General features: G+C 34.8%; 3 protein-coding genes across 8 annotated transcripts; 1 reads left to right on the forward strand and 2 right to left on the reverse strand.

Annotated features, from left to right (window-relative positions):
- The first annotated feature begins 708 nt into the window (after nucleotides 1-708).
- LOC7489126 (topless-related protein 1) lies at nucleotides 709-8501 on the forward strand. Of its 3 annotated transcripts, XM_052453833.1 has the most exons (27): nucleotides 783-801; nucleotides 885-955; nucleotides 1488-1599; nucleotides 1712-1891; nucleotides 2001-2114; nucleotides 2216-2374; nucleotides 2573-2708; nucleotides 2860-2986; nucleotides 3096-3190; nucleotides 3277-3418; nucleotides 3531-3640; nucleotides 3726-3795; nucleotides 3894-3967; nucleotides 4076-4171; nucleotides 4262-4357; nucleotides 4479-4603; nucleotides 4696-4930; nucleotides 5174-5338; nucleotides 5412-5474; nucleotides 5636-5779; nucleotides 6213-6323; nucleotides 6435-6617; nucleotides 7078-7203; nucleotides 7284-7379; nucleotides 7537-7728; nucleotides 7829-7995; nucleotides 8152-8501. In XM_052453833.1, the coding sequence occupies exons 3-27, from the start codon at nucleotides 1520-1522 to the stop codon at nucleotides 8336-8338; spliced, it is 3273 nt and encodes a 1090-aa protein (XP_052309793.1). In that variant the 5' UTR covers nucleotides 783-801; nucleotides 885-955; nucleotides 1488-1519; the 3' UTR covers nucleotides 8339-8501. The 3 variants fall into 3 exon arrangements, with proteins under 3 accessions (XP_024459724.1, XP_024459725.1, XP_052309793.1); XM_024603956.2 differs by having other exon boundaries at nucleotides 709-955; nucleotides 3108-3190; XM_024603957.2 differs by having other exon boundaries at nucleotides 712-955; nucleotides 1845-1891.
- A 1052-nt stretch (nucleotides 8502-9553) lies between these two features.
- On the reverse strand, nucleotides 9554-13015 carry LOC7489127 (uncharacterized). 4 transcript variants are annotated; one of them, XM_024603958.2, is made up of 8 exons: nucleotides 12306-13015; nucleotides 12135-12219; nucleotides 11956-12024; nucleotides 11577-11689; nucleotides 11315-11426; nucleotides 11010-11060; nucleotides 10144-10318; nucleotides 9554-9861 (listed from the first exon to the last, which is right to left on the reverse strand). In XM_024603958.2, exons 1-8 carry the CDS (start codon nucleotides 12355-12357, stop codon nucleotides 9736-9738), a joined length of 783 nt encoding a protein of 260 aa, XP_024459726.1. In that variant the 5' UTR covers nucleotides 12358-13015; the 3' UTR covers nucleotides 9554-9735. The 4 variants fall into 4 exon arrangements, with proteins under 4 accessions (XP_024459726.1, XP_002309646.2, XP_024459729.1 ...); XM_002309610.4 differs by having other exon boundaries at nucleotides 11039-11182; nucleotides 12306-13009; XM_024603960.2 differs by having other exon boundaries at nucleotides 9648-9879; nucleotides 11039-11182.
- A 4189-nt stretch (nucleotides 13016-17204) lies between these two features.
- Nucleotides 17205-21575, reverse strand: LOC18100694 (protein PHOX1). The gene is made up of 3 exons (XM_006382026.3): nucleotides 19084-21575; nucleotides 18725-18974; nucleotides 17205-17550 (listed from the first exon to the last, which is right to left on the reverse strand). The coding sequence occupies exons 1-2, from the start codon at nucleotides 21119-21121 to the stop codon at nucleotides 18826-18828; spliced, it is 2187 nt and encodes a 728-aa protein (XP_006382088.2). The 5' UTR covers nucleotides 21122-21575; the 3' UTR covers nucleotides 17205-17550; nucleotides 18725-18825.
- Between the last annotated feature and the right edge of the window lie 2258 nt (nucleotides 21576-23833).

Consider the following 23833-nt stretch of genomic DNA (forward strand, 5'->3'; position numbering starts at 1 on the left):
TAAACTCAACTAAGATGAATTTTAATATTGAATTTAATATATATATATATATATATAAAAGTGAAACTTATTATATAAATTATTTATCAATCATATTTTTATTTAAAAAAAAGTCTTTTTAAATTCAAAATTCAATTGGTATTGTGATGTTGTTAATTTTTAAAGTAATTTTTCTTTGAATATAAATTAAAAATAAATTATAAAAATGCTAAAATAAATTGATTTAAAATAAAAAAATAAAAGTTTTAAAATATATTTTTAAAACATAAAAACAAATTACGTAAATAAAAATTTGCTAGTTGTTTACGTGGGATGCAAAATGTTTTCTTCGAGGAAAGTTCTGGCACAATAAGAAAGTTGTATCACGTGTCTAAAATCTGACGTTGCACTCTCTGAATGAACGACATTTGTCTTAAAGTGGACCCCATTACAACAGTCTTTTTATACGCAATCTGTCCTATCACATTTTTTCCAAGATGACTTATCAGTCATAACTCCAACGACTTATCGTCTCGTACATGTCGCCAGTCTTATTATATTTTAGCACAGAGCGTCTGAGTTCAGCTGTTAAAGTAAAGAAAACACAGAGAGAAATAATGTTTTTGGGATGAGATAATGTTTGCTTTTCAAATGATTTTATATTTAAAAATATATTAAAAATATTAAAAAAATTTAATTTGAAGTAAAAAAAGGAAAAGCACGTGTCCGCCTAGAAGAGACCCTTTTGCTTTTTGAAGCTAAAAGTCATGGCACTCATCTCTCTCACTCTATCTTTCTGAGTCAATCCAATTCACTTACCAGGCGAGCCTTCACCAAGCTTTGTTTTTTTCTCTGCTTTTCTTCGATGCCCATCTCTTATTAAGAGACCTTTTTGTTTTTTGAAGCTAAGAGTCATGGTCACTTACTGATCTCTTTCTCACTCTATCTTTCTGACCCTATCCAATTCCCTTACCAGGTGAGCTTTCACCTAACTTCGTTTTTTTCTCTGCTTTCTTTTGATGCCCATCTCTTATATGTTGTGAAAGTTTGCTCATTTTTATCTTGTTTATTGGTGTTTGGCTTCAGTTTTAGTGATTTTAAGCTAGAAAGGTACTGTCTTGATTGGTTAAGAACCCAGAATTTCTTGATTGATTTACTGTGTTCTGTTTGAGAATCATCAATTTCTTTGCTTAATTATTCTTAATTGGAGTATTTAATTTGATCAAAATATTGTATCTTCAATTAGATGGAGATGTAAGAGAGAATTGTCTTTCATTGAGTAGATGATTGTCATCTCTGATTTTTTGGTTTGTTTTGGGCTCATGTTCACCTGATCAAAACTCAAACCCTTAGTTTGGTGTCCTAGAAAATCAAAATCTTGTGAGTTAGAAGTTATGGGGCTTTATTGTTTTTCTCTTTTCATGTATGGAGTGTTCAAATTACATTTTCAGCTAGAACTTGCAAAGTTTTATTTAATTTAACAAATCCTGTGATTTGGATTCATTTAGAGGTTCAAGTGACAAGCTAGGCTGCGGTGGAGATGTCTGCTCTCAGTAAAGATCTTGTCTTGTTAATCTCACAGTTCTTAGATGAGGAAGGGTTCAAAGAAACTGCTCGCATGTATGTTACTTTCTCCTTCTCTATCAGGCTCCTTTAGATGAATTATGCGATTTCTTGATGAATCAGTTGATTAATTGTGTGTAATCCGCTTTGCTTTATCATCGATGCCTAGGCTTGAGCGTGAAAGTAGTTATTACTTCAACATGAAGTTTTTTGAGGATATGATATGCAGTGGTGATTGGGATGAGGCTGAGAGATATTTTTCTTGTTTCACAAAATTAACTGACAATAGATTCTCGATGAAGGTCTATTTTGAAATTAGGAAGCAGAAATTTCTGGAGGCATTGGACAAGTAAGACTGCAGCTTTCTTTCTTTCAACAAACTTTTCCATGAAATCATTTTGCAGGCATTATGCATGTCACATCAAATCCTAGTTGAAATTTGTTAATTGATTTTACAGCAAGGACCGTGCCAAGGCTTTAGACATCCTTGTGAAGGATTTGAAAACTTTTGTCTCATATAATGAGGAGCTGTTTAAGGAAATGACTTTGCTTTTGACATTGAATGATATAAGGTACAAATCTATGGTATGCATATGTTATTGTTGTTGTTGTTGTTGTTATTCACATTCCATAGGAGTAGCATGTTAAGCATAATTCTCCTGTTGTTGTACAGGGACCATGAGTCACTCTCCATGTATAGTGATGCAGACTCTGCAAGAAAAGTTATGAGGGTTGAGCTTAAGAAACTTATTGAAGCAAACCCCCTTTTCAGCGACAAATTGGAATTTCCGAATGCTGCAAGTCATAGATTACGACGCCTCATAAACCAAAGGTAATCTAATTCTCAACTTCACATCACAACTCGAATACACCAAGCCACACACCAAACACAGGCACTAGATACAAACATGGAGTATATGCAAGTACTCACACTTTTATATGAACATACACATGTTGGATTCTCTTCAAAATTTCTAGATATGTTTATTTGGCATCGAGAGAAAACTGATTTTGGTATTTAATCTGACAGTCTGAATTGGCAGCATGTTCTTTGTGCATATCCACAGCCAAATCCTGATATAAGAACCCTTTTTGTGGATCATGTCTGTGTACCAATTCCATCAGATGATCATTTATTTTCCACATTGAGTGATAGCAATCCAGTGGTATGACTTGAGAAGAATGATGATCATTTTCCTCCTTTTTTCTTTCTTTCCAATAAATGGATTCGAGTATGGTTCCTAACCAAGCCAGCTTGATTCCATTTAACAGTATTCAAACGTAATCCTTCTAATGAGCTTCAATAATTTTGTCTAGCCTTCTCAAACCACATCAATGCTAGTTTCAACTTCCTCAGCCTCAAATTCTACCTCATCTTCTGAGGCTCACTCTTCAATTTCAAGTGAAGCTTTGTCTCTCGGTGATCCAACAAACATAGGAATTGGTTCGTGATTCTCTCATTAATATTTCTATGACCTTGTATGAAAGCTGTATTATTGTGGTTACAGAAAAAATATTCCTTTCATTGCTAACTATCAATTATATGTTTGCAGCTACTATTACAGATGGTTCGGAGGATATTACTAGTGTACATTACAGTAGTATTCCTGAAAGTGAACTTGCAATCCTAAAAAGGCCTTCTGACGAGGTAAGCTTGATTTTTTTTTTGATACATTCGTAAATGATAATGACAATGACAATTTTTTACTGAAGTCACGGTTTCCATGTATGCAGGAAATATCAGCTGACTCTCATCCTGATCAAAGCTCCATCGACATTTCTGATGACTTGCCTAAGAATGTTTTAAGGATATTAAATGAGGGGTCATCTCCAACAAGCATGGATTTTCACCCTGAACATCAGACTGTTCTTCTAGGTCTACTCATAAGGATATCTTTTCAATAACTCTCATATTTTAGGCCTTTGGGGATAAACACCTTATTTGAACTGAATGTTTACTCATGGAAACTGATGGTTTGATACTTCAGTTGGAACTTCTGTGGGGGACATAGGATTGTGGGAAGTTAGATCAGGGGAAAGTTTACTTTCAAGGAATTTTAAGGTCTGGGATATTGCAGCATGCTCAAAGATTTTCAAGGTTTGTCCCCTTCTATACAATGCTTCCATTTTAGCAGGAAAATAATCATTGGTATGAAATATGAAATGATCTTGTGTAAATCCAGGCAACTTTGCTCAAGGATCCTAGTGTTTCTGTGAATCGTGTTGCTTGGAGCCCAGAAGGTTGTTTCTTCGGTAAGTTTAGAGATAATGGAAGACAATAGGAAATCACTTCCTGTCATTTGGACTTTGCTTGTTCATTAATTTAACCTTGTTGCTTTGATTTTGAAAAGGGGTTGCGTATTCAAAACACATAGTGCAAATATATTCTTATAATGATGCCAAAGATGTACAGCAGAAATTGGAGGTAGGTTTCTAATTATACTATTAACTTTACTAGTTTTTTTACTTTTCTGTTCATTCATTGGATATTTGTCTTATCGAGCTTATTCACTAACTTATTTCCTATATCTAGATTGATGCTCATGTTGGTGGTGTAAATGACCTAGCATTCTCTGCCCCTGAGAAACAACTGTTGGTCATTACATGTGGTGATGACAAGACAGTTAAGGTTGGCTTTATTTTACATTAGAATTAGATAATGGATTTTTTTTTTGTCCTGGAAAGAGTGTGATCATTATTTTTCTGATGGTCATTTAAGGCATGGGATGTGACCAGTGGTGTCAAAATGTATTCTTTTGAAGGCCATGATGCTCCTGTTTATTCTCTCTGTCCTCATAGCAAGGGAAACGTTCATGTAAGGATTACTCTCGATTCTACTCTTACTCGTGGTGGTGATATCGATTCTTCTCCATGCCTTCTCAAACTCATGATGACTCCATCTTTGCTTCTACTTTTTATTTTTTTTAATTCCTCAGTTTCTCTCTGCAACATCAGTGAACAGCAACATAAAAGTGTGCCTATATGATAATCTAGGAGCTAAAGTAGATTATGATGCTCCTGGCCTGGGGTGTACATCAATGGCTTATAGTGGTGATAGAAGGTTTCATTTACTCAGACTGAATTACTTTTGCAATTTTTCACATGCTTGATATATTTGATGGGTAAATCATGTTGTAATCGAATGCTTTGTAGGCTTTTTTCATGTGGGACCAGTAAATCTGGAGAGTCATTTCTTGCTGAATGGGGTGACTCTGAAGGTTCCATAAAAAGAACCTATCTAGGATTGCAGAAGAGTTCTTCGGGTGTAGTGCAGTTTGATATAATGAAGAACCAGGTTTTAGCTGCTGGTGATGAGCATGTGATCAAATTATGGGATATGGACAAAGTTGAGCTTTTCACAACCATTGATGCTGAGGGAGGCTTACCAGTAAGTTCCTTAGTACTGTTTTGATGCTACAATTTTACCATGGCAATCATTATGCAGGTGAAGGTATAAATTTCTCAATGGTCTATCACGTTTCAGGTGATAGTCTTAATTAAATTTCTACAACAATTTACTAAAGATTGGTTCAAGTGGTAATTTGATTTGAGTTTCAATTAAACATTCCATACATAAAGAAGGGTGTCTTGAGTTTCTTATTTAATTCTCTTTTTTTTTCTTGATTGGAAGGAAAACCCTCGTGTTCGATTCAATAAGGAAGGCACGCTGTTAGCTGTTTCTGCAAATGACAACAAAATCAAGATCTTGGCAAAAGATAGCGGTCTCCATTCACTGCATACATCACAAAATTGTTCTGATGATGCTTCTAGAGATCTCTGTCATAACTTTAAGAAGGTGGGCATTCTTAATACAGTTGTATCTTGTGTTAGAAGATAGATCACTGTCTGATGCTATTCCTTTTTGGCAGCTTGGTATTGAACCGAGTTCAACTGTTGCTTGTGCTGGAGCTGCAGATGAAGCTGTCACAAACGTGGGTAACTCTAGATTTTGTCTGGGATTCACGCTATATCTTGTACTTCACAATGTGTTGTTTTTTACTTAATACAATCCTATCTTGAGGTAGGCCTTGTCATGACTTTGGAATTTACTTGGAAGTTTGGAGTACTAAGCAATTTTTTTAATCTTCTGCAGAATGGAAACCCAGAAAACTCGGAGGTAGTGAAATCTAAAATTACTGGAAAATCCACTACATCAAAGAGCGGGAGGCTCATTTTAATAACAAGCCCTTCTCAGTTCCAGATTCTGCGACTTCCTTCTCCCATGAAAGCAAACAAGGTTCAACTGTCCTGTGTTCTAGCAGCTCAATTTTTCTTTTGGTTTATTTTTTCCTTCTGCTTCAAGTATTTCAAGTCCTACAAATGTAGACATGTTTTCAGATGTTTTGACCATTATCATAGATTGTTGTTTTATTCTCCTTTGTGTTTCTAGGTAGTTCAAGTTTCTTGTTGGTTCTTGCTTTGCATATTGTACAATCAACTCGTGTGTTTTGGATATGAAGGATGGGATTTCTCAATACATGTGTACACATTTGAAATTTGGAAGGATCCCTAAAATCATCTGTAAAATGTTCTATTTATTCAAAAGCAACACAGATCTTTGCTTTTGGAGATACTGATGCAATTGCTTGAGAATTTGAGACCCTTAAAAATTGCAATATACTGTGAAAGGATGAGAATTTAATAAATAGATTTCTCTCACACAAATGCAGATATCGAGGCTCATTTACAACAATGCGGGTAACTCCATTTTGGCATTAACATCAAATGCCTCCCATTTATGTTGGAAATGGTCACAGAATGACACTCACTCGAGTGACAAGGTGAGCAAGACAAGAGACATGAACAATTCTATCCTTCCATTTGAAATTATTCTTTGAAATTTTGTGTTACCTGTTGTTAATAATGCCATTGTGATGAAATGTTAATGGTAGGCAACTGCAAAAGTTCCCCCTCAACTGTGGCAACCCAGTAGTAGCTCAGGACTGATGACAAATGACCTTACAGGCAGCAGCCCTGAAGAGGCAGTTCCCTGCTTTGCCCTGTCTAAGAATGATTCATATCTCCTGTCAGCATGTGGAGGGAGAATTTCTTTGTATAGCTTGCTGAAATTCAAGGTATCATGAACACCATTTGCAGTCTACAAATTCTTCAAATTTATGAAGTTCTCCATGATCCATGCACATTTTCATTAGCATTATGTGATCTTATTTGTCGTGTATACTTGATATCTCTATATATCAATTTGACTCCAAATCATCCAATTATTGTGTCATGATTTCCAAATTGTTCTAAGTTTACTTAGGATGAAAAACTTTCCACTTCTTGTGCATTTTAACTTATTTTAACACTTTCATATATGGCTCTAAGTTATTGTTTTTGAAACTTAAAATACCTGTCACAGGTGGTTTTCTCGCTTTTTATTGTCATCTTCTGATATAAAAATATTTGTCATCTTCTGATATAAAAATATTTATCTTTTACACGTAACATGATTTCAAATCTTTTGGATTTGTTTGTGTTTCGGGTTTGCTTACAAGCACGCAGGAACTTACTGAACATTCTTAAACTTAACAGACAATGCTGCCTATCATGCAACCACCTGCAGCAACATGTATTGCTTTCTACCCTCAAGATAACAACATACTTGCTATAGGGAGAGATGATTCCACGATTCTAATTTATAATGTCCGTTCAGCTAAGGTATGTATTTCTCTTGATATGCACCAATGCTTTACTAGAGCAAAATCAAGCAAAGTTTGTCATTTCCTTAATTCATGCAGGTCGATACCATACTTGAGGGTCATTCTAAAAGAGTCTCTGGTCTTGCATTCTCTAATGATCTGAATGTACTTGTTTCTTCTGGAGCAGATGCTCAGGTTAGTGTTGAAATTATATGGAATAAGTCCAATGCTGACTTTCCTTGATGATGATTTCCAACAGCATTTTCAGGCATTGTTGTTAACTAATGATGCCTTGACTTCATTTATTTGTCTGAAGTGTGCTTATGCAGTCATGTTCTTTTCTCTTCTGCAGATTTTTGTCTGGAAAGTTGAAGGGTGGGGAAAAGAGAGGAGCAGATTCTTGCAGATTCCCGATGACAGAACACTTTCTTCATTATCATTAGATACAGACATCCAGTTTCATCAGAATCAGACAGAATTCCTTGCAGTACATGAGACTTGCCTTTCAATCTATGACGCCAGAAAATTAGAGTGTGTAAAGCAGGTTCTCACTCTCTCTGTCTAAGAAGCTGTGTTTCAGTCATTGGACTGCTCAGTGAGGATATAAATAGAAGCATTTTTTTATTCCTTTATTATGTTTACAGTGGAGTCCAGGCGATTTTGGAGCACCAATCTCCCATGCAACATTCTCGTGTGATGGCCAGATGGTGTATGCTAGCTTTGAAGATGGGCTTGTATCTATATTTGATGCTTCGGATTTTCAGTTATACTGTCGGATTAATCCAACTGCTTACCTTTCTCCCACTTCAAGGTAACCTTCACACTGAAATGAATTACAGCAGAGGAGCTGCCAATCTCATACATTTCTAGTTGTTCTCTCGTTATTCCTGTGTATTTGAAGCCTTGTCAAATATCTGATCTGATAATTGGCTAATGATTTTATCTTGTGGTCTTTTTGTGGCTGTAGTTTGGGAGTGTATCCGCTTGTCGTTGCCGCACATCCTCAGGAACCTGACCAGTTTGCAGTGGGACTGAAAGATGGTGCTGTTATTGTCTTTGAGCCTCCAATTTCTGCCGGTAAATGGAGTATGCTGACAGCATATGAAAACGGATCAGCAAGTAAAATACCTGCTGAATCCGAAGCTAATCAGTGAGAATTCAGAGTATGAAAACTATGCTCAAACCTTGGCTGGCCAAGTGTGTGTAAATACAGATGTTTGTCTTTGTAACGAGTAGCTAAGACAGTAATTTATGGTATCATCCAATAAGATATGCCATAGTCTATGAAAATAAAACGTATTACCATTAGTTTTCCAAGTTTTGTCATAGACAGTCACGGCTACGCAGTCACTAACCCTAGCTGTCAACGCGAACCATGCACGGTGGTTCCAATAAATAATGCACGAGCATGGTTTTTTTCATCACTGTGATCAGTTACTGGCTTACTGCATGCAGCAATAACTGTCCTTAGCAAAATCCTCCTTTCTTTAATTGTTTTTCCTCGTGCAATGGTGCAAGGGAAGGAGAACCATGGTTCTGTAACGTCAACTTAAACCTGATCCAGGATAGGTTTGCTTCTGACTAGTTTAAAAAGTTAATTTGGTTAAATTCCTAAATTCGAGTGACATGATAGGTTGACCCTTAACTTGGCCAAATCTGAGATTTAACTGGGTTAATTTTGATGATTTTTTTAAAATTATCTAAAACTATTTAATTTTTTATTTAAAATAATATCATTTTAAGATTAATTTGGATTGATTCCTGAACTAACCCACAACTAACTATGACTCAACTATGATTATAGAGGGAAAGAAAGTCTCTTTCAATCTTTTGTTTTATTTTTCCAGCTAAATTCTGCAAGCTAAGCTAATCTAAAGCCATGATATGCTTATGAAGTCGAATATAATCCAAAATGAACTAAGACTTGAAAGCCAGCAATCCTCGAATCTTTAACCTTCTCACCAAGGATTTTTGGCTTCCGAGAGAACCATATGGAGACTGCTCAACGATCCGCCACATCCATATCTGTACAGCTATTCACTGGCCGGGCTTGCCTTCCTTCTTCCAAACTAATTGTAGTCTCTGGATTTCCACTGACCTCGCCATTAAAGATGCCAAGAAATCCACCATCTTGCCATTTTGCACTTGACCTCTCTATTGAGAGGGTCATGTAATTACACACCTCTTTTACTCCCCATATCACCACAACCACCATTTTTCACTTGAATTATCGTACCCTATTTCAGTCAAGAGCTATGTATTGCTAGGCGTTTTCGGTAGACAGACAATAATGGCAGATCAATGCCCAATGCTGCTCAACTACCATGACCCCTGTTGACATTAAAATTTAGTGATGGAGCCCGGAACAGTAAACAAGGAAAAGGGAATTAGGCTTCGTTGTTATCTTCAGTCTATAAACAAGGAATGCATAGCAAGATGGATCCTTGCAAATGCGTGTTCAAATTAAGTTGCACAAAACATTTAATTCAAATTAGTTTAAATTGTTAATTGCTTCCACACAAGTAAATTTTGAATGCTCAATATCCCAGCTTCAAGCATCGACCTTCGCTGCTGCAGATGCATAGCTGACACTGCTGTCTCTCATTGTTTTGCATTGGCTAGACGGCTCGTACCGGAGGAACTTGATCTTTATCTTTGTCGAGCAATTTCTCAACATCTGAGAGTATCATAGATACTAAACAAAAGGATACAATAGAAACTAAAAAACATGCAATAATATATCCAAAAAATTTTAAACGGTGTTTTAAACAAAATTTATCACTGGTGTGATATGTGGGAAACCAATTGTCATGAATTACTCAACTAAATAGAAGTAAAACATGGCTGGCAAAAATTGCATATAGAAAATGGAAGAAAAAAGTTGTAAAGACATCTGCAAACATCTTTTGGGGCTGAAATCAAAAGCCATTTAGGTAACTTCTGAGATTTGGGCACTTACATGCAAGAAAACACTAATAGGATGTCTTCCACAGATAGTGTTGCCATACTCCGACAGATATTGTTTAAGCGCATCTGCATTCCCTGTTTCAATTATGTCCATGCCCATCTTGTCCAATGCCTCAATAGACTTGTGTATGGGGCCACATTTCTTGTCATAGCGCGTGTAATGGAACCTAATGCAAGAAACACAGGTCAAGATATGTTTGAAGACAGTTGAATACATAAGGTGAACTGAATGTGTTTTACAGAATTACAACAATATTGTTCAAGTATGGTTGTGACTAAACAATCAGCACAAACTGCTGAATATCATGCTTTGCAGAACAATAGATACAAAAATGGAAAACATAAGATGATTCCCCCAAATACCATGTGACTTTATTTTTTTTGAATTCAAGAACTGAACAAAAAATAGATCTATTCATTTTAGATTACAGAAGACCCTTGACATAATGCATTATGCAGGCTCAGAGACATCTGACATTCTATCAAGTTCTTACAAGCAAATTCTCAGACATTCTAGAAGCAAATTGAGCAATAGATCTTGCAAGGCTTTGAGGAAGGGATTGCTAACAGTAGTTTAAAAAAGAAACGACAGCTCTCCAACTTGGATTATGAGGAAAAAGAAAAGGGTTCATTTCAAAGTGGAGTGAGCATCAAATTCAAATTAAAGGAGACAACCCACTTTCGAGTGAGCTCTTGGACTGGCTGAAAGGGAAAAGGGAAACTGTACAAGGCATTTTTCACTGACCTCCACAAATGCTACACAGCAATGGGTATGTGTGGTAAGGAAGCAAATTAAAGAGTCATCCCAATCCTAGACCTCCTCTATGAATACAAAGACATTTAGAAGGAGAAAAGTACCATGCAAACCAGCATATAATGAAACATACCGAGAACCCCAGTGACAAAAATCTGAAGAGACAGAAAAGAAGTTAGTTGGATCATCAACATATTTTGCCAACAAGCACCCATACATGGCCTCATTGTCAGCACTAACAGCACCGACCAAAATGGGCACAACTTTCACCGGGTGCCTGCGTTACATTAGTAAGAATCAGACGTGCACAAACAAATAATAAAAAAAAAACATGGCAACATAAAGTATCAGCAAAGCTGAGACACAAACAAAACCAACATATGGAAATTCTCTACGTGACAGAAATTACCCTTCAAATATCTTAGCAAGATATGGCAAGTGCATTTCCATGCTATGTTCGTGCTCATCAACCTGAAGATCCATCAACTCAAATTTTCCCGTGGCTTTAAGTTCCTCTATAACTGAAAAGGATACAAAAATAACATAATTCGTTCAATCACACCGAACCACCACAACATCAAACCAGAAATTAGAGCTCAAAAGGACTAATCCAGATCATTTAACATTAGCATATCAACTCAATAAGAAACCAAACTATGCTTGTATAGTACCTTCCAAATCAATAGGCAAGTCCCCTATCGGCGTTTTGTAAACTGCAGCCGTTGAAAGAGCACATTTTGGCGTATAATAATGGTGTGATGGACCGAGAAGAAATACCCGAGTACTAGAAAACAAAACAAAACAAAACTCCCACTCATCATCATAAAAAAAACCATTAATTCCCCCATCAGAACCACTCTCCTCGAGATGCAGTTCCCGGAAAATAAATTCTAACCGGATATCACATTTCCACAGAATCAATACTTAAATTTTTCATTTTTTTAATTGAAAAAACCTCACATTATCACTACTTAAAACACCGGCAGGTTAGCAATAAAAAATCAGAAAAATAAATAAATAATCAAATAGAAAATAAATTATCTCACTAACATGTTAGTGGGATCAATATTTCCAAAAGCGTAAGCAGCAGCACGACCTGAATATGAATAACCTGCATGCCTAAAATTTCCATTTTCCATGAAAAAATAATAATTATATATATAAAAAAGGAAAAATGCAATCAAATTGATAAAAATTAAGGAAAAAATGATTAATAGTAAGAAATATACGGAGCAATAACACCGCGCACATCAGGAGATTTCGTTAATCCAGTATCACTTAGCCATCCCTCAAGCTCTTCTTCTAGTTTTTTAGCTAAAGAAACAAAATTAAAAAAATCATAATTATAATTGATTAAAAAAAATTCAAGAAAAAATGCAAAGGGAGAGAGTGAGACTTACGGTCGTCGGTGTACCAAGAACCAGCATGGGATGCTCTTCTGATTTTTTCCATTTTTTTCAGAAATTTGAAGAAAACCCTATTTAAAAAAAAAAAAAAAAGAGAATTCTTCTTGATTTTTTCTCTTTTTTTAATCGAGAAGAGTGAGATGGAAGAGATCAAACAGGCAGTGTGGTAATATTGTTATTTTTCTGAGTATCTTTCACTGTTGTTATCTCTACTTTCATTTGTTGTTTATTCCTCATATCAGAACGCACAAAAAGTTGGAGCAAACTAAATTCATTAACGATGCCCAGAAGTAATAGATGGCGCTTTTAAGAACAAAGAAGAAGCAAAAAACGCGTCCGGAAATGAGCCAGGTGTGGAAGTGACACCATCAGCTGGTTCCTTCTCTCTTCCTGCCTCCAAGTCTTTCACAGTCAATGAGAGTCATTTCTTTTCAGACTCCGGCCCACCGGGAAAAGGAAGCATAGTTAATTTCCGCTTGGTTGTTCAATTTCTCCATTCTCAACAGCACCACAACCTCTCATACACGTTACTTTTGCCTTTTCTTTTCCTTTTCCTTTTGCTTCAGTTATCTCAACCTCTCCTTCCTCTTCTGTTGGGGCCTTCCAGCGTTTGTTTAAATAATGGATGCTTAGAAGTGGCATTGAAGAGAGAAGGAAGAGAGGAGGAAAAAACGCGTTGGCAAAGAAGTCAAGGTTTGGAAGTTACACCGTCTGGTTCTTTCTTCGTCTCTTTCACAGTCAATTTATAATTTTATATACATGAAGTTAATTTGGGACAGCATGGATTTCGCTTCTCCTGGGCCCAGTTTTGGGACCTGTCATTGAAAATTCACTCTTGGTCTGCATGGAGTTAATTTTCTCTAAATATAAGGCCTGCTACAGTCTTTCTAATTGGTAACGTGCTAGATGTTTTTTTAAAAATAGTTTTTAATTAAAAATATATTGAAATAATTTTTTTAATTTTATTCTTGAAATCAATATATTAAAATCATAAAAAAATATAAAAAAAATCAATTTAACATCTTTTAAGATGAAAAACAACAGTCACATTATATCAATTTTTTGTTAATATATTTGCCTAGATATAGATAATTTTAGGTTGGTTCGTTGACTAAAGAGAGTTTGTCTCATTCTTTGATCTTTTCAATTCAAATTTTGAAATCTGTACTCATGTGGGTTCATGTTCAACCAATGGCTCATGTGGGCTGCTCTAAACTAGCTTCGAAATGACCACAAACAATGCGAAAATGGAAGGTAGAAGACACATTTTGATTTGATTTGATTATCCAAGTTCTGACGAGTGTGGTTATTACTCCATTGTAGAGTAAGAACTTTGCCAGACTACACCAGCTAAAACGAAGTGCACAACAACACTGCCAAAGGGCTTGCGATTTGGAAAATTCTGACTGGAATGGTTACAAGCTCCTCCCACCCCTATTAATTCTCTCCTTAATATCACAAGGATCTCCACCCATCTCCTCGGCGGCATCGACTTTCTCTCGAAGATTATAATGAGCTAGAAGTTCTCAAGACACTGTGCTAGTTCATCAAATGTAGCAAGAAAAGTTTTCATGCATCACCGACTCTTACTCAAACTAAGAGACTAAGAGTATATATATACACTAATGCCATTAAATTCTTGTCTGGAAAAAAAATAACCTCTGGATTCACCATCGTTAATGTAGTCTGCTCTTAACTAACTTTGCTGTGAGCACATACAAAGCAAAAATAAAAGGTAGAAGACACATTTTGATGGGATTATCTTTGTTTCGACGAGCATAGTTATACTCTATTGTCGAGAAAGAGCATTGCCAGACAGCCCCAGCCAATCCCAAGTTCTCAACAAGACTGCCAAAGGGCTTGCGACTCCGGAAATTATGACCGGACTGCCGATAAAAACAGGGTGGTAGGCTCCCTCCATCTGTCGTGATCCCTATTCCTTTCGAGCCTCGCGAATGAGATCGACAACAGAAAGAAGCAAAGCTAGAAATGCCACTACCATGCCCATCAATACAAAACCCAGTTCGTCAAAAATTGCAGATATACCCTCTAGAAGTAAGCTTGTGATTAGTGACGTCCACTCATTTGTTTCCTACACCACACGGGTTATCAACAATATACTCAAAAACTAAAGGAGCGGCTATTTTTGTTATTAAAATAACTAAGATGCAGTTCTTATGCTTGCAAATGATCTCTATTACACGAACTGTTCAAGAATTTATCAAATTACATTAGGGAAACTAGAGAATAACAATTACCTCTGCTTGCTGTTGAAGAGATTGAAAATAGTGGATGACTTCATCAAGCAAGAGAGCCTTCCCACCGGAAGGAAATAACCTGATACCACCATACATTGCATTATTTGTTTGTTCTTAGTGGTGTAGCTGAATTGATGTGGCCCGGTGACCTGTCTATCGAGAGGAAGGCAAGGTTTGTTGTCATGATCCTAATCCTAATCCCGAGTTCATGACTGGCAACGCAGGAATGGTATCAGCGAAACACTATTTTTATGTTAAGCCTCAGAACGTATATATTATAAACAAAATTTTATAAAATTCACGCAACATTTTGTAAAGTTACAAAATATTATATTATTCAAAACTAATAAAATCAAATATTATTTCAAAATAATTCATAATACCCATTACATTTTTAAAATTAAAACTTTAACTACAACAGTGTAATAGTGGAGTGTCCAAAATATCGAATCAAAACTAAAAGGAAAGCCTCGCGAAACAAGCAAAACATACCAACCAAAACTGAAGAAGCACGAACACTCAACAAAGTCCATATGTTAACAGAAACTAAGAACCTGAAATAATATTAAAAATAAGGGGTGAGTTCAACCAACTCAGTGAGGGAATAACATTTAATATACATTTTAGATATTAATAGTTTGCAAGTCGATTTATCTTGATATACATATACATACTAAGCATATTATCATAACATAATAGAATACATGTCAGATATTAGATGACACCCGAAAGTGACCAGATGACACTCAAAGGTAACTACTGCAGGAGAATCAGTCGCCACAGCCTGATACCTCTCTCACCAGCTAGGTATACAGAATATTATGTGCACATAGACTAACTACTCTTTGTTAGTATGGAGTTACTGACAAGTCCTATATCAAGGCATAATAGATATTTGCATAATTATCAAAGCAATGTATCATATTGAATAGACTTTAGTTAAACAGAATACGAATGCAAATTCAAGTATAGATAAGTGCTAGGAAAATAAAGCAACACATATAAATATTCAAGAAATTAACTAGTTGTACTCATCATATAAACAACATGCATATTTATTTATATTACATGCATATTAAATATTATCTCACTCACCCGAAGAAAATATAGAAGTAAAAGGAATATCAGATGAAAGACCCAAAAATCTTATTGAGAATCATTAGAAGTACCTACAACGAATATATAGAATATACTAAAAAACAACTTAAAACAACACAAATAAAAGAATCCAATGCATAAAAAAAATTAGGTTTAGTCTTCTAAGTTTAGGGACTAAAATGATAATTTTTAGAAATTAGAGACCAAGACATAATTTTACCAGAATTAGATGATCAAACTGTAAATATCAAAAATACATAATCATACTGAAATTTCACCCATAATCCATCCTCAACTCTTTCCAAAATCTCAATTTATGTTCCAGGGACCAAATTGTGATTTTCCAAAGTTTAGGGGCTAAACTATAAATATCCAAAATGGAGGGACTAAACTGAAAATTACACAAATCAATTATCAAACCGAGATTCATCATCCTTGACCTTATAAGAATACTGTCCAGAATTCCAAAATACAGTTCAGGGGTCAAATTATATTTTTTCAAAGTTTAAGGACTAAACTATAATTTTTATAAATCAATAACTAAAATAAAATTTTATCATTTTCAACATCAAGACCATTCTGTCCAGATTTTCCAGCAAAGTTTAAACAAATTTCTTAACCCATAACAAATCAATTAAATAAAGTAATTCACAAATCCTTATTTATAACAAGTAATAACACATTCAAAATCAATCACTTAACCTTAAACCTATAATAATCATGAATCAATCTTAACAACATAAACTTCAAATCTTTATAAACCCTAATTTCTTCTTTAATCCTTCCATAAATAAACCATAATCGAAAATAACATGAGAGGGACCACTTACTTGATACTTTTACCTTTCTTGAATCTAAAAATTCAAGATTAAAAATTGAAATTCTTGATTTGATGAAGGAGGATCATAGCAACCACAAGAATTAGAAGAGAGAAAATAACTTTTTCTTATATAATTAACTTAAGTTAAGAGCTTGGGTTTGGATAAAAAATTTAGGTATTGCATTTCTAAATTAACCTTGTCAAAACTAGGTAATATAGCAAGTTAATTTATTATCTAGATAACTTTATCAAATTTATATCCGATTTAATCCGGCCAATTTTAACAAATTTTTTTTAAATAAATTGTTGTCCAAAACAATGACTTGATTTAGTTTCAATTTTTTTTTAAAAAAAAATTCCTAGTGTCCCATGACTCGGGTGTTGGTACTTGTATAGTACCTATGTGTAAGCACTTGATTTTAGAGTCATTATAATAATAAAAAAAAAATAAGAGAATTGTATATTGCATTCTGTATCATATTTCTAATTACACTTCAATTTTAGTGTAACCCAGTTAATAAGTTGGCCATAGGGATTGTCCTAAGCCTTTCTCTGTTCTTACGGATATTCAAGGGCAAAGAACAGAACTGAGTCCTCAGTTTTGTTCAAGTCAACGCCTGCAACACCCCATCTTCACATTGTGTTCAGCAAATAAGCAGGCAGCTAACATTGAGACTAATCAGAGAGAGACTGAAAGATGCAACACAAAAACACCACTTAAACCAACATTGCTTTATGTCATTCAAAACGAACAAATTGTTATACAAGAGAAGAGAGCAAACTAGCAAATCTTTAACAGGCACAGCCTCTACAGATGACAAACATGATGGTTTTTATTGTTTGAAATTAACAAATCAATCATATACCCCACCCCACTATTTCAGCTGTGAATTACAGCAACTACACTGCAGGGAAAAAATAAATCGAAAGTGGCTTTTATAACCAGCTTCACAACCCAATCACAAAAATGACTCACGTTTCAAACCAGGACTATGGAAACTTCCATTATTTGCCTTCCGGAGCAAACAATGTGCTGAGTGTAACAGTATAGAACAAAAAATACCTGCAATCACAAAGAACCAAAGAGCAATTCCGGTCAGCACCAACATATTCGTTAAGGTATGTCAAGCACAATTCATACGTAACAGAACCAGTAACTTGGTAAGTAATTGACAACAGAAGAGGTGGGAAAAATAAGTTAAAAGAACTCCAGATAGAAATCCCACAAATAAAATTGAAGCATGCATTTCTAGTCAGCACACCTCTTCAGGATTAACAGAAGATTCAATCCCTAGCCTTTTGAGACACTGAAGAACATTCAAAGCAAATCAAGAAATGAAAGGATAGTAGAATGTCCAGTCCATCTTACATAACCCAAGATATCAAGGATGGCTTTCAAGAACAAGACCATATTAGTAGACATGAATCATCAATGCCCAAATTAATTCCATCAATTCAGTACCTAGCTGCCGTTTGATTCTCCATAAACTGTATGCATCCCTACCTCAAATCTTGAAATGTATCTTACCATCAATCCAAGGTTGATAAAATGACCCTGACCCAAGGTCAGAGGATCATTCTCATTTTTCACCTGGCTCTGATTAAACCAAATGGTCTCCAAGGAGAAGGTTTTACCCAAAGCATGAAAATCACAGCATATCACTTATGATTTAAGAGTAAAGAGCCTCATGTTTGAGGAAAGAAAACAGGAAGTAAATTCAAGAGTTTTTGTCGCAAATGGAAAGTCAATTCTGCTTCCAAACAACATAATACCAGTTCAGTTGTTGCCATTTTTTTTGCTGATGATATCATAGACACTTCTCTTTACTCTAAATTGCTATATATTAAGGAGATGCTACCCCAACATTATCACATTCCTCTCCTGAACTTGTACTTTAGTTTCTTATAACGTCATGAATTCAGCTCTGTAGACAGATCAAGGTTCATTTTGCAGGCACATGTATTGCTATAAATCCCATTTCCCAAGGCATGCTAGCTGAAACTCCCATTCCTGTTAACATTTACCACTTCTTCATATAGATACTCCAAAAGAAATCAGATCTGAATACCACGTTCATTGTTCTCAAAAGAAAAATGAAATTGTGTTTAGCATGCTATTGTTTAAGCCTATAACTAAATCATGTTAAAAAAAGAAGTCCAGTATCTCAAACAATTAAAAGATCGTGTAAAGATGGAATTATCTCCTTTAGGAAGTAAAGTAACAGAAATAGACATACCTATCTCGACTTGTAGCCATGTAGTTTCTGCAAAATGAAGAAATGAAAATTGAAGCATTTGCCCGATGCCCCTAAACATTATCCAACTATCAACAAAAAAATCAAACGTGCTCCAGCATATCATGAAGTTTTGGAACCCTTCGACGAAACAATGGCTCTAGCCTGAAAGATGGAACACCAATCTCCCACCTCTTCGCATCATACATTTCATTCCATGCCTGTACAATCTCGTCAACTTTGAATCCCAAACCTGCAACAATAGAAGAGTGTTAGCATTAATATACATTTTAAACTTCTCCATAGTTAACATATAAAGTACAACCAGAAAGAAGCATTATTGTGCAGTCTTTGTATGTTACCTTCAAGTGCGGATGAATTTGAACAATGGTTCTTTATCATAACAGCTATATCTGTTGGAGAAGCTCCAGCAAGTTCAAACTTCTCTACTGAAACCTCTAAACATTCTTCCCAAGTTGGTAGCTCTAGCTTATATTCCACCACAGATCGCTCGTACAGCATGGTACCCCATAAGAGGTATATCTGTGAACTCATGTTAGATGCTTGCTCTGCAGCTTCTTCAGGAGATGGATCTCTCAATAGCCCATCCAAATCCATTTTCTGCAACTGGTCTTTATATTTGTCAAATTTGGATAGTCCATTTAGACGCTGCTCTTCCATCTCTTCCCACATTTGCATACCCCTCTCCATGCTGTCCTCAGCCTTGTTATAAAGATCCAGGACCTCCTCACAAGGCCCGCTTTCCAAATCAATCTTGCTCCCGATAGCATGGTACCAGCAAAGCTTTGCTTGCTCAAACTGCTGTTGGCCAAGAGCAAGAAGGCCTTCATAGAAGTCAGGTTTGATCCTCAAAGCTTCCTGGTATCTCGTTCCTGCTTTCATATATTCTTTCTTGGCCCACTCGTATGCAATCTTAACCTGTGCAAGTACAGACTCCCTTGATCCATCTTCTGAAAAGAAAATCCGTTTCCTTGCCCTTGACATGTGAACATTTCCCCAATTGAACAAAGCCAAAGCTGCCATCTCTTGGAACTTATCTGCAGCAATATCAAAAAGCTCTTGGGCTTCTTCACTGGTAACAGTATCCTCCATTGCCTCTGAGTATAACTTCATCCCCAGTTCATGAAGATCCAAGAATGAATCAGAATCAAACCCAACATGGTTCTTAAACAATCGTGCAAATTGAACAATCCAATCATCAATACGATTTGACCCTTTCTCAACTTCTACACTTTTCCCCACATTTCCATTCTCTACAACATCACTTGTTTTCTTAGCATCCTCATGCACCTCCTCTTCAATTTCCATCCCCTCATAAGCTGGTTCTTGATCAAGACTAACTTCAACAACATAGAACCTAAGAGACCCCTGTGCACCACTTGATGATTCAGCTAACCTTAGTTCATCGTTGGTAGTAATTGTAATCAAATCACCTTCCGGGTCCCTGTACTTCATAAGGACACCGTTCAAGCCAGGAAACCTATCCCGAACTATGTCTCTTAGTAATCCAATGCTACAATTCGCAGGTAATCGTGCCATTCTAATATCCTCCCCAAACACCAGCTTCACTGTCTTGTCTATCACTTTCTCCTCCTTGACATCTTTGGTAACCACCTTTTCTTCCTCAATAGTCTTCATAACTACCTCTTTATCCTTAACAACAGGACTCACCTTCTTCTCCCGCACAACTACCTTATCCTTATTCTCCACCTTCTTCTCTTCTACTTTACCGCCAATTTTCTTCTCCTCCCCTTTACCACTAATCTTCTTCTTCTTCTTTACCTTTTCTTTCACCACTTTACGCAAGCGTGCCACCCCAGTTTCGTCCACGTTATCCAACCCAATTAATTTCTCGTCAAAACTAATACCCTTTTCACTCATTGCCTTCATAACACTCTCCAATATCTCCAACCCCGTCATATTATTAGGTTCCATACTCAATACATTATTAACATCCCTAAAAGCCAAATCCAATCTATTCAGAGCCTCATAACACCTAGCTCTTTTCAACAAAGCTTTGCTATATTTTGGCACAACCTCTAAAGCTAAATTACATTCAATGATTGCTCGAGGATACTCACCAAGACCCATTTGCATGTAGCAAGCAGCCATGTTGGTGCGTAGATAAGCCACATCAATATGGTTTCTTGGTAGTAGCTTGAGGGCTTTTTCGTACTTCAGCATGGCACCTTCATGATCTCTCCTTTGAAAGAGCTTGTTGCCTTCTTCTTTGAGCTCTTGAGACATGTTAATGAAAATTGCCGTGTCTTCATCAAAGGCCTTTGAGGATTTGGTTTGCCTCATGTCACCGGTTGTTCTCGGTGATGCCGGCGGCGTTGCTGTTCCCGGATTCTTCTTTTTACCAGTTGGCTTTCCCATTAGATTACAAATTTAGAAACTTCACAGGAATCCAATAAAACCCTTTCCAAAATCAAAGCTTTAGTATTAACTTTGATTTTGATTTTGTTTTTTAATCAAAACCCACTTTGCTAATAATAGAAAAAAGGTAACAAAAACAGAAGAGAAAATAGAGAATCAAGAGAAAGAGGAAATGGGAATCTGATTAAAACATTCAAAAATCGAAGCTTTAGTATTAGCTCTGATTTTTTTATAAAAAAAAATCAAAACCCACAAACTAAATAAACAGAAGCCAAAAACCCGAGAATCGAGCAAGAACTTGAGAATTCCAAATTGGAATCTAAACGAACTTTATATATTCAAAATAGGTGCCATGAAGAAAAAAGACACAACCTTTATTACTCTTTTGTAATAGTTTCAGACAGACTGTGTGTGTTTTAACGGAGAGGATTTTGGTTACAGAGACAAACGTGTAAAAGGAAGGACATTTTATTCACCTACAAGGTGTTCCTTTTTTTTTTGTCCAGGTAAACTATATCTTAACCCTATAAAATTTACAAACTCTCCACTTTAGTCCATAGTTTAAAATTTTCTAATATTAACAATAATTTTCAAAATGTTAGGATATGTTCTTGACATTTAAAATAGTTAATATAAATTTCAATATCTGGCATTTTTTATAGTTGAGGAGTCATCCTCAATCACCTCTAATGAGGATTTAAGAACCCTAAATCTATCCCTTCATAATTTTTATACTCAAATTCAATTGTGTGATGATTGAAAAATATCAAAAACAAATATTTTAAGAATATAAAACCCCAAAGTTTAAAGCAAATATTCATCTTTGTAATGGCATGAAAAGACGGTGGAAACACTAAAAATAAAAATCTCGTGAATATGAAATAATAAGTTTTATTATTGAGTAAGTTTTCATGATTACTATATTTAATAATATTTTAAAAATAACCTAATTTTATATTATTTTAAAGTTTTTAAATATCTTTATTATAAAAGTCTCGTCTATAGAAATTTGGAAGAAAATAATTTCCTGAGCTATTTAACAATCAAGGGTTAATAGTGGGAAAGTTAAGAAACAAGGGTTGAAAGTAAAACATTTCTGAAACTATAAGGGCTGAAGTATAGTTTACCCTTAATTTCTTCTCTCCTAGGGTTTCGTGCTCATTCTCTAGGAAGAAAACGAAAGTCAACGTGTTTCAGGAGAGATGCTATCTTAGCCGCTAATACTTCCCAATTTGGAGAGTGGAGTAACGCGCCACTTGCATAATGCTAGACAACGTGGGGTTGTGGTGGTGTTATGGGCTGGCAGCATTGCTTTCCAATTCATTTTTGCCCTACCTAGAAAGATTGCGTTGGATTTTTTTCAATTTCTGGGCAGTGCTCGAGAAAGAGTGTGAAAATATTTTTTAATTAAAAAAGAAAAGATAAACGGGTAGTATAAGAATCTTCATTTCTTTTTATATTTTCTTTAGTATTGTTTTTTAGGCATCGGGCATTCTTGACATTAGCTTTGGACGTCAGAATCATGTTTGTTTTTATATTTTAAAATTACTTTTTTAAAAAAATAAAAAAATTATTTTGATGTATTATGTTAATAAAAAAATTCAAAATAAAAAATTATTATTTCAAAACATTTTTGAGTAAAAAACAATTTGAAATTCAATCATTATTGTAGTCTCTGAAACTCAATTATAACATGATTTTAAATCTAAATTGATTTTATTAAGAGTGTGTTTAGTATTGTGGTAGATGTTTTTCAAAATATTTTTTTATTGTGAATATATTAAAATAAAAAAATATATATCTTTTAAAATTTATTTTTGATACCAGCACATTAAAACAACTAAAAAGTACATAGAAAAATAATTTAAAGCTAAAAAATAAAATTTTTCTAAAAACACTATACAACCAACAAAACAATCATAATCTAAAAGTAATAATTTTTTTTATAATGAATTAAATTGGATAGAATAGTTTTTATTAAGGTAAAAGTCAGAATGTTTTTAGATATCCATCAAGTATTATCTCAATACATTTATAATGTTTAAACTATTGTTTAATTATGGTAAAACAAATAGAGGAATAGAATCAATTATTTAATTGAAAAATAAATAATATTGATTACGAATATTAAATAGGTGTTATTTTGTATGATATTATTTAGTAGGAAAGTGATGATTGATTTAGAACATCAAATAACTCTTAATAAAAGCTTTAAAGGCCCATATTAATGTTGAATGAGAAGGGAAATTGATTTCTTGGATTTTCCAAGTTAAATGAATACGTTTCTTCGCTAAATTCAATTATTGAATTTGACCATTAGCAAGTTGAGAACTGATACTGTCTAGTTGAATGAGATATTCTCTTAGTATATTCTACAATGAATTAATTCTTAGCATAGTCTAACTAGTCAAAAATTAATTTGTTAAGAACTTTTTATTTAAAAGCACAATCACCCAGTTTCGAAACTCTAAGCTCGGAACATGAGTTGAGTTAGTTAATTTATAAATTAATCTGAATTTATTAAATTTTTTAATAAAATAATATCATTTTAGATAATAAAAATTTAAAAAAACTAAAATAAAATTATTTGTACATAAACTTTTTAAAACATCATTAATCATGTCTCATTATTTGAACTGGATTATCTATAATATAAATTGACGTGTTAGGTTATCCGAATTTATCCAACTCAACTTATTATACGATTTAAAA

This window comes from Populus trichocarpa, chromosome 6 (assembly GCF_000002775.5).
Source record: "Populus trichocarpa isolate Nisqually-1 chromosome 6, P.trichocarpa_v4.1, whole genome shotgun sequence".
In the NCBI taxonomy this organism is placed as follows: Eukaryota; Viridiplantae; Streptophyta; class Magnoliopsida; order Malpighiales; family Salicaceae; genus Populus; species Populus trichocarpa.

Bases quoted from the DNA above. Each gene is read 5' to 3' on its own strand.
- LOC7489126 (XM_052453833.1), top strand. From the start codon at position 1,520: ATGTCTGCTCTCAGTAAAGATCTTGTCTTGTTAATCTCACAGTTCTTA. The intron at 2,987-3,095 runs GTTCGTGATTCT...ATATGTTTGCAG, and splicing joins TCCAACAAACATAGGAATTG to CTACTATTACAGATGGTTCG. The intron at 5,339-5,411 runs GTGGGCATTCTT...CCTTTTTGGCAG, and splicing joins TCTGTCATAACTTTAAGAAG to CTTGGTATTGAACCGAGTTC.
- LOC18100694 (XM_006382026.3), bottom strand. From the start codon at position 21,121: ATGGGAAAGCCAACTGGTAAAAAGAAGAATCCGGGAACAGCAACGCCG. The intron at 18,975-19,083 runs GTAACATACAAA...CTATTGTTGCAG, and splicing joins AAATTCATCCGCACTTGAAG to GTTTGGGATTCAAAGTTGAC.
- LOC7489127 (XM_002309610.4), bottom strand. From the start codon at position 12,357: ATGGAAAAAATCAGAAGAGCATCCCATGCTGGTTCTTGGTACACCGAC. The intron at 12,220-12,305 runs GTAAGTCTCACT...TTGTTTCTTTAG, and splicing joins TTCTTGGTACACCGACGACC to CTAAAAAACTAGAAGAAGAG. The intron at 11,427-11,576 runs GTACTATACAAG...TATCCTTTTCAG, and splicing joins CTTGCCTATTGATTTGGAAG to TTATAGAGGAACTTAAAGCC.